General features: G+C 45.4%; 1 protein-coding gene across 1 annotated transcript; it reads right to left on the minus strand.

The window, feature by feature from the left end:
• Nucleotides 1–14,995: 14,995 nt before the first annotated feature.
• GPR135 (G protein-coupled receptor 135) lies at nucleotides 14,996–16,918 on the minus strand. Its single transcript, XM_043556274.1, has one exon. It carries the CDS (start codon nucleotides 16,732–16,734, stop codon nucleotides 15,214–15,216), a length of 1,521 nt encoding a protein of 506 aa, XP_043412209.1. The 5' UTR covers nucleotides 16,735–16,918; the 3' UTR covers nucleotides 14,996–15,213.
• Between the last annotated feature and the right edge of the window lie 738 nt (nucleotides 16,919–17,656).

Raw genomic sequence — 17,656 nt, forward strand, 5'->3', positions numbered from 1 at the left:
GTTTGGCAGTTCTTCCAACTGGTAAACATAGACTTACATTGAACCTGACATTTCACTGCAAGATATATACCCATGAGAAATGAAAACATACGTCCACACAAAACTTATACATAACGTCCATAGCAGCAATCATTATAGCTAAAAAAAAAAAAAAAACCCCACAATATTCATTAACTGATGAATGAATAAACAAAATATAGTATATCTCTACGATGGAATACTATTCAGCAATACAAAGACTAGAACAATAAAAAGAACGAAATGCAGATCCCTCTTACCATATGGATGACCTTCGAAAACAAGGTTCATTAATCTGCTAAGGGAAAGGAGCCAGTCACAAAAAAAACCATATATTGTATGATTCCATTTATACAGAATGTCCACAGCAGGCCAATCCATAGAGACAGAGAGTAGGTTAGAGGTTGCTGGGGGATGGGAGGAGAGGGGACTGGGAAACCTGACGAATATGGGGATTCTTTTCCAGGTGATGAACCAGTTCTGAAACCATATGTGGTAATGGTTGTGCAAGTCTGTGAATATCCGAGATCCGGCTGAATTGCATACTTTAAAGGGTGAGTCATATGAATGTGAGTGATATCTCCACTAAGCTGTTATGAAAAACAAAGATTCTGAACAGCGTTTTCAGTTGTACCTGACCATTCACTATCTCTGAGGCCTCACTGACACCCATAGAGTTTTGAAGTGAACTTCTCAAGATGTCTAACGTAGAATCTCCCATTTAGAAAAAGAAAATTTCAACACAGTAATTTTTAGTAAATCCTGAAGTTTGCCGTGTTAGACAAATGAAACCAAACTATTGACGGCATGAAGTTCCAAAGTAATAAACTGGAGGCTTAAAAATGTGTGTCATGACTGCAAAGCTTAATTGAAATTTTTTTTGATAAAGTAAAAACATGACAAAGTAAAAGCATATCATCATTGGTGTTTATTTAATGAACCTCCGATGTTATGAAAAGAACTAAAGCTGTTTGATTTGGCTGAACATATATTAATTACTTAAAAATATAGCATAGTCTGTAAAATAAGCATGTTTAGAATGCCTGTCCAGTGATTTAGAATTACCAAATAATATTCTGTTGCTCAATCTTTATATTTGTTTTGCTGAAGTCTGCTAAATTAGTTAACATAAACTCAAACATACCATATTTCTAGCATACTTTTTTTAAAAGTTAATTTATTTATTTTGGGGAGGGGGCAGTTGGAGAGAGAGCATGCGTGCACATATGGGGGAGGAGCAGAGAGAGAAGAGAGAGACAATCCTAAACAGGCTGTGCACTGCCAGCACAGAGCCCAAGGCGGGGCTCGATTCTTATGAATTGTGAGATCATGACCAGAGCGGAAGTCAAGAGCCACTTAACTGGCTAAGCCACCCAAGTGCTGTTCTAGCATACTTTTGATAAAATATGTCACAAACACGTTCTTTTCTTTTCTCTTTTCTTTTTTTAAATGTTTACTTCTTTTTGAGAGAGCGTGAGCGGAGAGGAGCAGAGAGAGAGACACAGAATTGGAAGCAGGCTCCAGGCTCTGAGCTGTCAGCACAGAGCCTGATGCGGGGCTTGAACTCACTGGCCCTGAGGTCACGACCTGAGCTGAAGTTGGACGCTTAACCCACTGAGCCACCCAGGCTCAGTCCCACAAACATATACTTTTCTACCTATGTTTAAAATAGTTAATAGGAAGTTCTCTTGCATTGTTTTTTCCCAGGAAAAAGATACAGTAACAGGAAGTTGCACACAGGAAGTTTATTGTAGCGTGGTCCGGGGAATAAAAATTGTAGGGAGTTAAGGGAGCAGAATTGGACAGGGGAAATTGAACTGTGATGAAATTGCAGGAAAGGCTTCAGTAGATCCCACAGAAGCTCGGGAGCTGGGATGGTCCTCAGAGTTGTCCCAAGTTAAGGTAAGAGGACTGGATGTTTGCACACCCACATCAACCAGTCACTGGGTCTGGGCTGCCTCCGGGGGTAGGTATAACCTTAGGTGAAGCAGTTCCTTTCCTCCGAGGGCAGGCCTTGGGGGAGGGATTAGCGATGAGCCATCAACAGGTAACACTTGTGCAAGCTGGGGAGATGAGAGCCTTACTCCAGAAGGGAGTATCCAGACAAAATACCACAGTTCACCCCTTGCATTGCTTGGATTCTCTTGTTTTATATAAACCATTCATTCCACCCGAGTACAGCTTCTTCAGCGTTCTGCTTGGTTTCTTTCCCTCGGGAAACTTGGAAAAGTTAGCAGGATGCAGTATGATCCTCGCTACTGCAGTTGATCTCGGGCCTGCACCTTCCTTCCTCAGCATCTCCCTTCGCTGTTACCCAGCCTAAATCCTTCTCATCCTTGGCTAGAACCTCCGCTAGTCTAGTTGGCTTACCTGCTCGGGTGACCCAGGCCCTCATTACTGTGCGATCCAAACCCCTGCTCACCATGCCCTTACCAAGTTCTGCACTTGTTCTCTGTCACATTAGGCAGGAGAGTACTAAAAACTGCCCAGTTGGGGCGCCTGGGTGGCTCAGTCAGTTAGGCGTCCGACTTCAGCTCAGGTCACGATCTCGCGGTCCGCGAGTTCGAGCCCCGCATCGGGCTCTGGGCTGATGGCTTGGAGCCTGGAGCCTGTTTCCGATTCTGTGTCTCCCTCTCTCTCTGCCCCTCCCCCATTCATGCTGTGTCTCTCTCTGTCTCAAAAATAAATAAACGTTAAAAAAAAATTTTAAAAATGCCCAGTAGATCGCATAGGACCAACCTATCCTTTCCTTTTCCCTGTTGTGCCTCCTGCACCACCTGTGGCTGTTTGCACTGCAGTCCAAAGCATGGCTACGTTCTCCCATCTGGGGCGCTTGGAGTCTCCACCCTTTGACCTCTTTCTCTATGCGTCTCACGGTAAGATTATTCATATTTCAACGTATACTAAGCAAACATCTATCTCCCAATTGCATCGTCTATATTTTTTCAACATGGTGTCGACAACCAACATGCCAGCACGTCAGTTTAGAAATGTTCGGAAGGTCTCCGAAAGTGGAGAATCTGTTCAGGAGGAATGTACCCTCCTCTTTCCCATGTTAGCCATGTTATTTGAGGATGACGTTGGTCATATTAACTCTTCCAAAGGAGTCACCTAGTTTCTAATGGGCTGGGGGCAGGGGGCATCTCATTGCATGCTAACTACCTACCAGTTTCCCCATAATTAAGGTGGATATTTATTCAGACAAGATGCATCAAAAAAAGTACAGGTATACAGACAGCATCCGGGTCCATGCTATTCTGGTTTTTAAATATTTTGCCTAACACACCTGCAGTTTGAGCGTTCAAAGGTAAAATGTAGATACATAAAGTTGATTAGTCTTTTTGGCAGCAAAGGCAAAGAGCCAGTCTGGAATCTATTTAGAACTTATTTGACGGCACTGACCTCAAGTTCACCTCTGTTATCGACTTAAATGCTTTGGTACACAAGAGTACTTGATTTTTAGTTTTTATTTTTTTGATAGCCTGTCAGGTTATCCGCGTCGTGTTAAATCCAACATTCTACGTTTAATTTCAAATTATATATATCCTGCCTCTATCCCAATTATTGATATTTTTAAAATCCACTCTTTACTCTGACTTTTCTCCTCTATACATTTCTCAGGAAAATTTTGCAAATAGGCTGATAAAGTAGACTACATGGGAAGGAACAAATATATTTTTACCTGCGCCTTTAAAATATGCAGACGTGTACTAATATAAAAACATTACCCCGATTAAGAAAGCAAAGGGAACGGGTCGCCTGGGTGGCGCAGTCGGTTAAGCATCCGACTTCAGCCAGGTCACGATCTCGCGGTCCGGGAGTTCGAGCCCCGCGTCGGGCTCTGGGCTGATGGCTCAGAGCCTGGAGGCTGTTTCTGATTCTGTGTCTCCCGCTCTCTCTGCCCCTCCCCTGTTCATGCTCTGTCTCTCTCTGTCCCAAAAATAAATAAAAAACGTTGAAAAAAAAATTTTAAGAAAGCAAAGGGAAAAATAAAGTTAAATTGGAGAATATTTTTATGAAGTGATGTTACATTTTAATAGTCCAGAGTAGCCCATTTCTATTTACTTGGGTTTATGAATAAACTTACAGAGGATGAGAGGAATAGTGTAAAAAGAGAATGAACTAAGGATTTAGCAGCAACCTAATTTACTTTATTTAATACATTTTGTGCTTCCCTCAACCTGCATGCTCCACAAGACAAAACAGCTGTTTCCCTGCTTTCCATTAGGGTCTGAGAGCCTAGCACATGGCAGACGCTCAAAAAATATACGTCAAGCTAATAAATGCACAAAGTTTTTATTGTTCGTCGGACACTCGATAATTGCAGCCAACTTCTCTCCTTCCCTCTTTTTATCTTTTAAAGATATTCATTTTTAACAAAAAATGTTTATTTTGAGAGAGAAAGTGTGTGTGTGTGCACGCAAGCAGGGGAGGGGCAGAGAGAGAAGGAGAGAGAGAATCCCAACCAGGCTTCACACTGTCTGTGTGGAGCCCAACTTGGGGCTCCATCCCATGAACTGTGAGATCGTGACCTGAGCCGAAATCAAGAGCCAGACGCCCAATCAACTGAGCTGCCCAGGCGCCCCTAAAGATGTTCTTTATCCCCTCCACCTCCTTATCAGTCCCCTTTCCTGCCTTTCCTCTCTCTAGGAAGGGATTTCTTCCCCTCCCCTCCCTTCTCCTTTCAAAGTAGGTCACGGGAAGAAACCTAGGAGACGGTCATTAGAGAATGTTCAATAGCAATGAGAGAACAGAAAGTTTACACAGGATCACATTTTCTATTCCTCCTCTACCTTTTTTTCATTTTTATCAAGTTCAGAGAAACCTGAATTTACATAATTTTATTTAGTGTTTAAAGGGGATGTCGTTCTGTTGTGTGGATGCCTCACATAATTAAGACAAGGAACCCACAACCGAAAAGCATTCCTGTCCAGACCTTGCCTTGTTGCACATGATTTCTAAAAGAATCTGACCATTTCCATTTCCCAGAGATAGCCTTTGTGGGACAGTCTGTCTGCATTAGCCTTAGCGTAAGACCATAAGACTAACTGGCCGTTTCCAAAGACAAAACTGGGAGAATCTTCTCTTTCCTCTAAAGAGGTGGGTCTGTATATAAGTTAAGAGCAGTCAGAGCCAGCTTTCATGCCGTCTCCTGTCCTTTCTATGGGGAGGCTAGGAGAGGCTCCTAGCCTTGCCAGTTTTCACCACTACATGCATCGTGGGTGGTGTAATGGCAGGGGGAAGGGAGTGGAGTTGTTAAGGCAGCCTGAACATCCCCAAGGAAACCGGGTTCCTCCACGTGCACAGGGGGCATCTGTGAGTCTCAGTGAGTACCTCACCAGCTGGCTGAGGCTGACCTGAGAAAGGCCACTAGGTCTACTCTCTTAGTAGGGCTGGCTAGGTATGGTCGTGACCTTTAGGAAGCGTGATCAGACTTTCAGAAGCCGGTGGCATAGGTGCCCAGTAATCATTAAAAAGTTATCACAGGAAGCATAATATTGATGCTTAAATTCAACTGACTAGAAAAACAGAGACCCATCTGGCAGCAAACAGGCTGATGAAGACGAGGGAGGCTGCTAATGTGGATAAATCACTCTTTTTGTAAGCTCCCAGTTAAGATTGCCCTTGTTGGGTTTCCTCTCATTTTCTCTTTACTTCCAGACTCACAAACCTTCACCCCTATTCACCTCTCTCCCACCCACCTCTCTTCCCCTCTGGGCTCCAATATCAGTAATTCCAATACCAGCTGTGATTCTGCTAGAAACAAATGAAATAATATAAGCCAATGATCTAATGAGGCACTCAAATACTAGCTACATCCAAAATCCCACTCTCTAAAGAAGCCTAAAATCTTAGAAGACTAAAACTCCTAAATCACAAACCTACTTCCATTTTCCACGTAAAGAAATTTGCCTCATTTCTCAGTTTCCCTGACGTATTTTATTCATACATTATATGTTATAAAATGAATGATTAAAACACAAGGTTAACTGAACATCTACAGCACTAATCATGTTCTAAATTTTTATTCAGAGAATTAAGGAGGCAAAAGAAATAGTTTTAACATCATACAGTGTTATATCATCTATCTAGTTTTAACGTCGTACGTGGAAAAAAATCTTAATTGTATAAATTATTTGTTATGTAACTAGTCAAATTTATAGCCATTTATAAATGTTACTACCAATATTTTAAGATAATACATCATCCAACAAGAAGTAGGCACTACTTTGATTTTAAGGAATGATTTTTGGGGTGCCTGGGTGGCTCAGTCGATTGAGCATCCGCCTCTTGATTTTGGCTCTGTTCATGGTCTCATGGTTGTGGAATCGAGCCCTGTGTCAGGCTCAGTATAGAGCCTGCCTTGGATTGTCTCTCCCCCCTCTCATGCTCGCCCCGTTCTCTCTCACTCAAAAGAAATAAATAAACTTAAAAACAAGTGATATTAAAACAATGCCATGGCCATATGTATTATTGATGGGGCAAAGAGCTACGAAGCTGGTGATAATGATTAGTTTGCTTTATAAAGAGAAATAATTTTAGCCAAAGATTTTCTTATTTGACTTGGAAAGCCCACGTTGAATCTGTATGACCATTCTTGGATCAAAGTAATAACAAGCATAAGAAATTTCTTTTAAATTCCTTTTTATTACAATTACCAATCTCCATCTTTTCTCTCTCTGTCTTGTTCTGTATACTCGGCTTGAATTGTGGACTTAACATGTGATATGTTTACCCTAGCTTTGCCTAGCACTAAGATGATACACTACCTTTTTATATGAGAATGAGAACCAAACTGTAATCAATGGGAATGTTAAAGCATGTAAAGACGAAAGGAATTTAATGCACCATGATGGGCTGCTGCTTTTGAATTGGTGGATGCTTTTCCCTCTTTGAAAACTGTTGTACTTGATAATGGAGCCTCCTTGTGGGGAATTAGTAGTATTTCAGGCTTCCCAATCACAGGTGAAATGCTGTTTAACACCTCCTCCCAGCTTCACAATGGGAAGCGTGGAGTCCTGCTCTCAAGAAATTATGTACTTGCCTTGGGTCCCTGGCATCCAGAAATCCACAGGAGCTCAACGACCACCAAGGAGGGGTGAAGTCTGCTCTCTCTCCTTTAGTTTGTCTCTAGCCCCCTGCAGCTACAGGTAAAGCAGGGTTAAGAATGTTTTCAGTTACACTCATTGTTAGGGTCTTTGAGAGAGAACACGTGGACAAATTGTTTCCTTTCAAAAACTGGCCCATGTAGTGGGACCCTTGAGAACGTACGAGGCAGATGTCTCTCTTGGCCAAAGGTCTAGCATCCATTTATGTTCTTGTGTCACTAGTAGTTCTTTTGTATTGCAGAACCCACAAAACGAGGTAGGTGGATGCTTATACCTCAGTGTAGGATCACAGGGATCGCAGTGGCTGCAAATGCAGACTGAGGCAAACGTTTTCTTCCCATTCCATGACCTCCAGAGCGGGGGCAAAGTGTGATGCAGCCCTCTAAAGTGGTGAATATTGCTTCATAAAACCCAAACAGAACAAATATAATAAATTTTCTATTTATAAAACACTTGCATTTTAAGAAACTTTTCAGTATATTGAAGTATATTCAGTGTATATTCAGTATATTGTATATCGAAACCATTTTTTTTTAAACGGAGTTGAATCCTCAGCAGCTTTTTTTTTTTTTGTAAGTTTATTTATTTTTGAGACAGAGAGAGACAGAGCATGAACGGGGGAGGGGCAGAGAGAGAGGGAGACACAGAATCGGAAGCAGGCTCCAGGCTCTGAGCCGTCAGCCCAGAGCCCGACGCGGGGCTCCAACTCACGGACCGCGAGATCGTGACCTGAGCTGAAGTCGGACGCTTAACCGACTGAGCCACCCAGGCACCCCAAAACCATTTTAAAATACTATGTTTCTCCGCAGAATGGACTAAAGGTATGCAATTACCCAAGTGTCCATAGGTTCTCAGCTGTTTCAGGGTCTGGTGGGACATTTGAACACTGTCTGGAATGAAGGAAGATTCTTCCTTGGACAGTTTTCTGTTATGCTTCGCAGGACACCTGGCATTCCTGGACACCGCTCGCTGAGCGCCAGTGACATTGTGATACTGAAAATGCTCCCACAGATTTCCAAAGTGACCCTTAGGGAGGAGTAATGCTCCTATTGATAAGAATGACCCTGTCTTTTCATCATGGTCGTAATTGTCAGATCCATGTTTTGTTCTGTTTATGTTAAAAAGGGCAAGATAATGAGAAGACAAGCCATAGCCTGGGAAGAAGTTTTTGCAAAAGATAAAGGACTGTTATCCAAAACATACAAAGAACTTTTATTAATTTTTAAATGTTTATTTATTTTGAGTGTGTGTGTGTGTGTGTGTGTGCACGCACACAAGCAGGGGTGGGGCAGAGAGAGAGGTAGAGAGAGAAAGACTTCCAAGCAGACTCTGTGCTGCCAGCGCAGAGCCCGACGTGGGGCTTGAACCCGAGAAATGTGAGATCGTGACCTGAGCTGAAACCAAGAGTCTGACGACACTTAACCGACAGAGCTGCCCGGGTGCCCCCAAGGAACGTTTTGAAAAAAAATTTTTTTCAATGTTTATTTTTGAGAGAGAGAGCAAGCAGGGGAGGGGCAGAGAGAGAGAGAGAGAGAGAGAGAGAGGGAGACACAGAATCAAAAGCAAGCTCCAGGCTCTGAGCCGTCAGCACAGCTGACATGGGGCACGAACTCATGAGCTTTGAGATCATGACCTGAGGGGAGGCCTGACGCTTAACTGACTGAGCCACCCGGGTGCCTCTCCCCGCCCCCAAACAAACTTTTAAAACTCAGCTATAATAAAAGGGTTTTGTTACTTATTTCTTTCCCTGATTCTCTCTGGTAAACTAGCTGGCAAACGTTTTAGCATGTATCTCTCTCATGAAGCTATTAGCCTTCTCTTAATTTTTTTTTTTTTTTTTTTTTTTACCATCGAAACTCCATTGTTTTGACAATGCCCTTAGACTTAAACTTCCCACGCTCTGTTTCAAATAAAGTTAGTTGCTTTGGGGAGAGCCGTAGCACTGCCTGCTTCGAGTCCTGTCTACACCCCTGGCCAAAATAGCTGAGCCAGAGCTCTAAAGCTGGGGGTCGGGGGGGCGGCAGACTTCTTTCGTCACTTCTTTTGGAGTGACACCTTGCTGTAGGAGCAGGGCACCGGGTGTGGGCAGTGGCCCACAGTCTTCTCAGCTTGTGTCTCCTACAGCGGAGTCTCCATCCTACAAATGTGCTGGGTTGAGCGCACTCACGACCCTGGTATTCCCAGCACGCCATCCCTGAGGTCAAGCACCTGTCCTATGGATGGAGGCTAGGAGGAAGAAGAGAACTCTCAACCCCTTGGGTACGCTCACCTGGAATTTAACCTCTGCAACATGTAGCTGAAAATATGAGAAGTTCTCATGGCCTGCTCCTCCCAGGGAGATACCATACCCTCCAATTGGAAGCTGGGGAAGAGGGAGCCTTGTGTACGTGGTTGTACTCACCTGAAGTGGAGTTTCTGTCACACTGACCTGGGAGCAGGGAGAGGGAGTAGGTTATAGTTCAAACGCCACTGACTCTCGCTCTTCTTACTGAATTATAGTAGACTTTCTCCAATAAATGTTTCTTCATTTGCTGTATGCTGTTATGACAACTTCCAGAGACTTCAAATGGTCGCTTTGTAAATAATTTTTACTGCCTATACTTGTTTCACTGGCTAGCAGGTCCACAGAGACCCTCACTGCCACTCCACAAACGGAACTCCCAATCCACACTTATATATCATTTTGATTTATTGACGCAACAATATCAAAAAGTATCAAGCAATCAAAAATATTTAAGGATAATTGTTAGGGGCGCATCCGTAACTCAGGTGGTTAAGCGTCTGACTCTTGATTTTGGCTCAGGTTATGATTTCATGGTTTGTGAGTTCGAGCCTCGCGTCCAGCTCTGCGTTGAAGGTATGGAGCCTGCTTGGGATTTTCTCTTTCCCTCTCTCTCTGCCCCTGCCCCACTGGCTTGCTCTCTCTCTCTCAGAAAATAAATACATAAACTCTTAACCTAATTTTTAAAAAGCAGCCTGAGACAGTATTATGGGTGTGGCATAGCCCTCCATGATGCTGAGACAGGGTAATTATCTTTGTGTGTCCAAAGAGGAGCTCTAAAAGTGGTCCATAGTTAGAGCTGGGTCCTCCCGGACTGAGTGAGGGAATAATCATGCATAAATTTTGGATGTGACTGGAGACTGACTGGTGGATGCCAGGACGGATGAATCACCACTGAAAACTGATGTTTACCAATGCTTGGTACTAAATAAGCCCCTAGAACCTAGATATTGCCATGTTAAGTTTCTATGTGGCAGAACAGAGGATTGGGGAAAAATTTAATTGCATAAGAATGACAATTTCTTGCACCATCAAAATTGTAGACTAGGATTTAGATCAGCTGTAAAAGTATAGGCTTTTTTTTTTTTTTTTACAAGTTCAGCTGAAGGCAGGGAATTGAGAGAGATAAAAGGGAAGGAGGAATAGGAGAGGCTTTGCGGTTTTTTTCCTTTTAAGTGAGAGCTTATGGGTTCACAAGAGGGATTTGGTTCAGTGAGAAAGACTAAGGATACCAGGAAAGTATCGATGGCATGAGGTTCCTGGGGCTAGAAAGGGCCCCACTTTCTTTACTAGTGGAAAGACAGAGCTGAGGACTGGTATAAATCCAGGTTAGCTTGTAATGTTCATCTTTCAAGAGGGGAAGGTCAGTTATAAGTTTGAGCAGACAAAGTACGAAGGATCACTAAAGTGAGCAGAAAGAGTGAGCTGGCAAGCAAAAAGGTTTAAATTGTTGGGCAGGGTAGAGGGGCTGAGAGAAGCCATGGACGCTAGGTGCAGAGGGTACTCGATCTGATCTACGATTTTCCTCCAGTTGTGCTCAGCTCTTCTGGAGCAGGAATGGAGAAGACGGACGACTGGGGTCTGCCAGGGCTGAGATTATACAAGAAAATAGCTGCCCAGCATCTCTTCATATATTTGAAAATCACATATCTTATATAGCTGTTCTCCAACTCAGACAAATCTTGTCTTTTACATTTTATGATATTTATTTCCCCATCCCTTTAGTGTTGTCTTTATCTTCTCTGGCTCTTCTCCGGGTTTCCCATTTTCTTTTACACGTTAAGAGAGGCAGCACAGTGCGGTGGTTAAGATGGGACTTTTGGCGCCCATCTGCTAGGTACAAATCTTATGTACAGTGCAAACGTCCTGTGTCACCGCGGTCAAATCACATAGCACCTCTGTGCCTCAGTCTTCTCATCTGTAAAATGGGTGCAGTGATAATATAGTATCTTCCTACAGAGTTGCTTTGAGGAGCAGATGGGGTAATGTACGTACTATGGTGAGCGTGACTCGTGGCTCTTATTGTCATTCAAAGGAAACACTCAAACTGGGAGCAGAATGACACATGAAGGATTACATGCTGACCAATATTTAACATATCTCAATATTTCATAGCTTCTCTTTCTCCTTTTTATTTTATTATTTTTTAATTTTTTTAACGTTTATTTATTTTTGACACAGAGAGAGACACCGTATGAACGGAGGAGGGCCAGGGAGAGAGGGAGACACAGAATCAGAAGGAGGCTCCAGGCTCTGAGCGGTCAGCACGAACTCACGGACTGCGAGATCATGACCTGAGCCGAAGTCGGACACTTAACTGACTGAGCCACCCAGGCGCCCCTCTTTCTCCTTTTTAAACACAATCACTATAATCGTGCACTCAATGTGAGGAAAGGTCTGTCTTATATTTGAGAGTCAATCTTTCTCCGTCTTTTATTCAAGGCATCGATTTCTGTCTCTAAGTATTTACAACTGGACCAGATTGGTTGCTGGCCTTTATCTACATATCTTTTGCTTCTAAATCCATCTCTTTTGATAACGGTTTCTGAAAATGTGACACCTTTTCTTCCTCACAGGTAGAGTCCGGATTAGGGCCAATTTTTATAAGCTCGAGGTCCTCAATTATTTTTTTTTTTAATTTTTTTTTCAACGTTTATTTATTTTTGGGACAGAGAGAGACAGAGCATGAACGGGGGAGGGGCAGAGAGAGAGAGGGAGACACAGAATCGGAAACAGGCTCCAGGCTCCGAGCCATCAGCCCAGAGCCCGACGCGGGGCTCGAACTCCCGGACCGCGAGATCGTGACGTGGCTGAAGTCGGACGCTTAACCGACTGCGCCACCCAGGCGCCCCATCGAGGTCCTCAATTAGACTGTAAGCCCTCTTAAAGCAGGTACTGTGATTTTTACCTTTCAGTAGACTTAGCACCCAGGAAATTGCCCAATGTGAAGTAGGAAATAAAAACTATAGATGATGATAATAGTGGTGGTGGTGGTGATGCTAAGTTCTCATCTTTAGTTTCTCTATCCTCTGACCGTTGGGGGAACAACAGAGGGTAAAGGAAGAGAACACAGGGCTCCAAAGCCAGACAGACTGGTGGTTCAAATCCTAGTTCTATCACTGACTGGTTGTATAGCCTCAAATAAACAAACAAGCAAATGACACTATACTGTTTTTAGTAACTTATTAGCATTGCTTTTTCTTTTCCCTCCCATTTTTGCCAACCATGACTCTCACAGGTCCTGACGGAACGGTCTCTTCCCCAAGCTATCCTTTTCTTAAAACTTCCTACCACTACCTACACCGAGAGTTAGGATGGGACTCCTTTCCTGCCTTAAAGTCCCTCGTGCCACCCCCTTGTCACTTCCAGTCTCTCAGATTTTCCCTTCCCTCACCAGAAGGGTTATTCCACGCCATGTTTGTTTTTAAATATCTTCCTTTGAGTTTTCTCTTCAGGGAATACCCCACTCTGTACATTTGCCTCCTTCCCCTAAGATCCCTAACTCTTTGCCATTATTCACAGTTGCTGAATTCCTATTCTCTGATAACTCTCCTAACTGGAAGACTTTATCATGTCCTCCCAAGTGCCAGACACGACTTCCATTTTCTCAGAATGCCAAAAAATACACAATTGTTTTGACTTTAACAGGCAAATACTGTAGATATACGTTAAATATTTGCTCAGCTGCATTAAGTCTGTGTGTGTGTATATATATATATACACACACATATGTATGTAGACATATACACACACACACACACACACACACATATATATATAATAAGTGCTAAAGAGTAGAGATTATCTCATCTACTTTGCACTACATTGAGTATAGCAAGATATATACAGATAATGTATAAACTTATGAACTTATGATTGTGATGATGCCTTGAGCATGGGGGAGAAATTAAATACCTTTAGCTCTGACAGAATCATATTTCTCCATCTTTGATTACAAAATACACCCACCTTTCACACAGAAGTGTAAAAAATAATTAACATCTTTAAATGCAAGAAAAAAAGGTGGCTATTTCACATTGAAATTTTAACATTATAGCTGATGTCATTTCATATCTAGTTTAAAGTACTCATTCAATGAAGGCTGGGAAATTATGAAGGCAAGAGGAGCAAGTGGAGGGAAGGAAAGAAAGAGGGAGAAAACAGTATCTTTCAAAATTCCGAGTAAACGATTCTGTGAATGGTGGCATTTAATGTGCAAAATTTCAGACACACAAACCTGGAATTGTGCTTTTGAATTTTAAGAAGCGTCTTTGTTTTAGGGGCTCCTGGGTGGCTCAGTCGGTTAAGCGACTGACTCTTGATTTCAGCTCAGGTCATGATCTCACGGTTCATGGATTCAAGCCCCTGCATCAGGCTCTGCACTGACGGTGTGGAGCCTGCTTGGGATTCTCTCTCTCCCTCTCTCTCTGTTCCTCCCCACTTGTGCTCTCTCTAAAAATAAATAAATAAATAACTTTAAATAAAGAAGCATCTTTGGTTTTCACATTTCTGAAAATATTTCCAGCTTGATTGAAGTTACTTTCTGACCTCATGCCCAAATTATTAATATTCTATTATATGCAATAACACCACATCTATTCTCCCTTTCTGATAATGTTAGTTTAGACAAATCATGTCTATAAAAGCAATGATTCATTTTTTTTTTCATAAATATAACCAAACTTCCAAATGTAGAAGCGTATGATGCCCTTGGAAAGCTCTATGCTTATCCTAAGAATACAGCCACTTCTCAAAATATTTTTAGAATTCTTCATTGTACTCATCTTCAGTTAGCCACATAGGAAAGCCAGTCTTGTTACTTTATAGAGCTCTCATTTTTATATATATATATATGAAAAAGTGTCATTACTTACCTGATTCAATCAACTTGACTTCAAGTTACATTTTTGGCTGCATCTGAAAATCACATTTGCCTCAAAAGGCAACGATCTGATCTTCTACTATGAAAGTTATTTTTTAAAAATGTAAAAGCACTCTGCCAACAGCATCCCCCATGTGATTAGAAACAAAGTATCAGGTTAGAGTAAGGGTAAAGCCTCAAAACTTCCCAGGGCAGATAATTTGGGGGACAGAATGAGGGATATTAATTTTTTTAAAGTATAATCTTGGAATACATTTATAAACAGCCACATTTCTTTATTTTCATACTTCTATCTGCCCTTCAGATGGTTGATTTTATGGTAATAAGCTACCTTTCAAAATCCGAAAATGGTTTAAAATGGTCTATGAATATAAAATTTCCCACAAAGATTATAGGGACACGGGGCGCGAGGAAGCGCACCAAAACGTGTAAAGACAAGAATTTTTCGTTCCCAACCTAAGTACCCAAAGCGCGTGTCAGAGGTGCAAGTTCTAAAAATCTCAACTTTGGTGAATTCTGGTGATTTAGGGGAGCCTTCAAGTGATTCTGAAAGTCTCCATCCTTTCCTGAAATTCTCTGTATTTGAACAAATCCTGGTTGCATTCAATGATTTTGTTTCACAGTGTGATTCCTATAATATGAGCTTTTCAGTAATTGTGAATGTTATTTTTCTCATTTTTGGCACTTACAGTTCACAATGCTTGGTTGTGTGGTTTAATATTTTAATTTTTGCATTTTACACTTGGCACTTTTGAAGAAGGGCACACTGTCTTGTATGTTGTTTGGGGGAAGGGGTAAGCCTCCCCCTCTGTCTCTTTTTTAAATGTTTGGCTTTATGAAATACACGATTCTCCCCAGAATCCCGTATCATCAAACGGTGCAGCTGAAAATTTGCCTTTACAAGCTGTGAATCCCAACCTTTCTTAGAGGCTGGTGTCCCCAGCTTCAGACTTAGGCTGTTTGACCGCTGCTCTCACTGGTTCTAGGGGCCCCTCCCTGCAGAAAAGCACAACTGGGTTTTTTCGAGCCCACATGGCCACGTCCCCTCCCATCCCGCTGGACGGGTTGGAAGAGGACATCCTGCTGAAGGCTCCCAGCCGGTTGGCGTAGCGGTTTCGAAGGCGATTGCGGCTTCTGGCCTGCAGACCGGGGCCCTGGTTGGGCAGGAAAGCGTCCACGTTCCTAGTCCGGTAGCCCTCTTCCCGGTTGCGCCCCAGGAGCATCGAAATGTTGGGGTTGCGAATGGCGTAGATGACAGGGTTGATGGCTCCATTGGCCCAGGTCAGCCAGACGGCCACCACGTTGAGGAGCGAGGGGGCTTGCGCGGCCTGGGCCTGCCGGGATGCAGCCAGCAGCACCAGGAAGCAGTAGGGCCCCCAGCAGCAGATGACGAAGACGATCATGATAAGCACGGTGGTGGCCGTGCGCACCTCGCTGAAAAAGCGCAGCACGCGCGCGTACGTGGTCAGGGGCCGCACGCGCACGTCGGACAGGCGCACCGTCTTGCAGATGTGGTAGTGGCAGAAGCACATGAGCAGGAAGGGCAGCAGGTAGCAGGCCACCACCAGCCCCACGCTGTAAGCCGCGCCCAGCTGCGCGGGGTCCGGGGACGTCCGGTACAGGCAGCCGTGGAAGCTCTGGGCCGCCGGGGGCTCCCGGGGCGACCGGAGCAGCTCCCAGGGCAAGGAGAAGCCCAGGGCCGCCAGCCAGGCGCCCGCCAGCAGCTGCAGCGCGCGGCGGCGACCGATCTTCTCCCGCGGCGGCCGCACGATGGCGCAGTAGCGGTCCAGCGAGATGAGGGCCACGCTGAGCGTCGACACGATGCCGAAGCACGAGCTGAAGAAGCGGCTGGCGGCGCAGAAGCCGCGCCAGGGCCCCGCAGCGGGGGCGACGGGGGCGGCGGCGGCGGCGGCGGCGGGAACCGAGCCCCCTGGCGGCGTGAACAGGTCCAGGAAGGCGGCGGGCAGACAGAGCAGCGCCGTGAGCAGGTCCGACAGGGACAGAGACAGGATGAAGGCGTTGGTGACGGTGCGGAGCTGCCGGTGTTTCACGATCACCCCCATCACCGCGCAGTTGCCCAGGCTAGACAGCAGGAAGATGAGCAGGAGCACGAGCGCCTGGGCTGCCACCGCCGCGCCGTGCGACAGCAGCGGCGCCGCCTCGGGGCCCGGCGGCGGCCTCCCCGCCGCCCCCGCCGCCCGGGGCCCGCCGAGGCCGCCGCCAGCCGAGGCGCCAGTGCTGTCGCCCCCGTTCCCGTCGCTCTGGTTCCCCAGCGCCGCGGCCGCCGCGGTCGCCACGGTGCTGAAGGAGAGCACGGCCGCCGCGGTGGCCGCGGAGGAAGTCCCTCCAGGTGCGCCGGCCGCGGAGGGGGCTCCGGGGTGTGGGCTGCCCAACAAGGTCATTCTCGCTGGCGGGCGGACCGGCGGCGGCGGCTGCTCCTCCATGGGGCCCCGAGGCGGCCGCGGCTGTGTTCATCCCGCACGGGGGGAGGCGGCCGCAAGCCGGGGGAGGTGGCTCGGGCTGGGGCCAGAGGCCTCTGCCGGGAGTCGGGTCGGCGGGAGGGGTGGCGGTCGCCCCGTACCCGTCGCCCCGTACCCGGCCGATCCTTTGACGTGGGTTCTAGGCGTTGCCGAGGGAACGGTGTTTACGCAGGAGCGGGGGGCGGGACGCCGACCAAGCACCCTCCGAAGAGCCGGCCCACAACATCACTCCTCCACGAGGTTACCCGGCCAGGGAGTCTGAGCTTCAGCGGGGGCCAGGTTGACCCCCACCCCCAAGGGACTTCATTTATACGAGGGCCAGGTGAAGTGGGACGGGCCCTCATATAAATGGCCAAATTCAACAAGGGTTCACTCTTGAACTCTCTTGTCGGATACAAGTGTCCTACAGGAAGGCCTTTGCCGGGGACACTCTGCTTCCTGTTGATGGTTTTGGCACATGCAAGTAAGGGACCTAGAACCTAAGGTGAAAAACGGTCCAGATCCGGAGATGTTAAGCCTCAGGGGCCGAATAATGTGAACCAGGGTATTCTCAAACTTGAACATGCAACAGAATCACCTAGAGGGCTCATTAAAACACAAGTGACCGGACCCAACCCCGGTTTCAGATTCAGTAGGTGTGGGGTCTGGTCCCAGAATTCGCATTTCCAACAAGTTAATAGGTAGTGATGATGTTGCTGGTTTGAGGAACACACTTTGAGAACCACCGAGGTGGTGAGCTTATTAAAACGCATGTTTACGGATGACTCCCAGAATTATTGAGGATGGGCCTGTGAATCTACACGCCACGGGTAATTCTGATATAGGTGCCGTGAGGAGCTAGAATATGGATCTCGGAGACAGCAGGCCATCTTGTTTTCAAGGGTGC

The sequence above is a fragment of the Prionailurus bengalensis genome, chromosome B3, assembly GCF_016509475.1.
Source record: "Prionailurus bengalensis isolate Pbe53 chromosome B3, Fcat_Pben_1.1_paternal_pri, whole genome shotgun sequence".
NCBI classification, from domain to species: Eukaryota; Metazoa; Chordata; class Mammalia; order Carnivora; family Felidae; genus Prionailurus; species Prionailurus bengalensis.

Bases quoted from the DNA above. Each gene is read 5' to 3' on its own strand.
- GPR135 (XM_043556274.1), bottom strand. From the start codon at position 16,734: ATGGAGGAGCAGCCGCCGCCGCCGGTCCGCCCGCCAGCGAGAATGACC.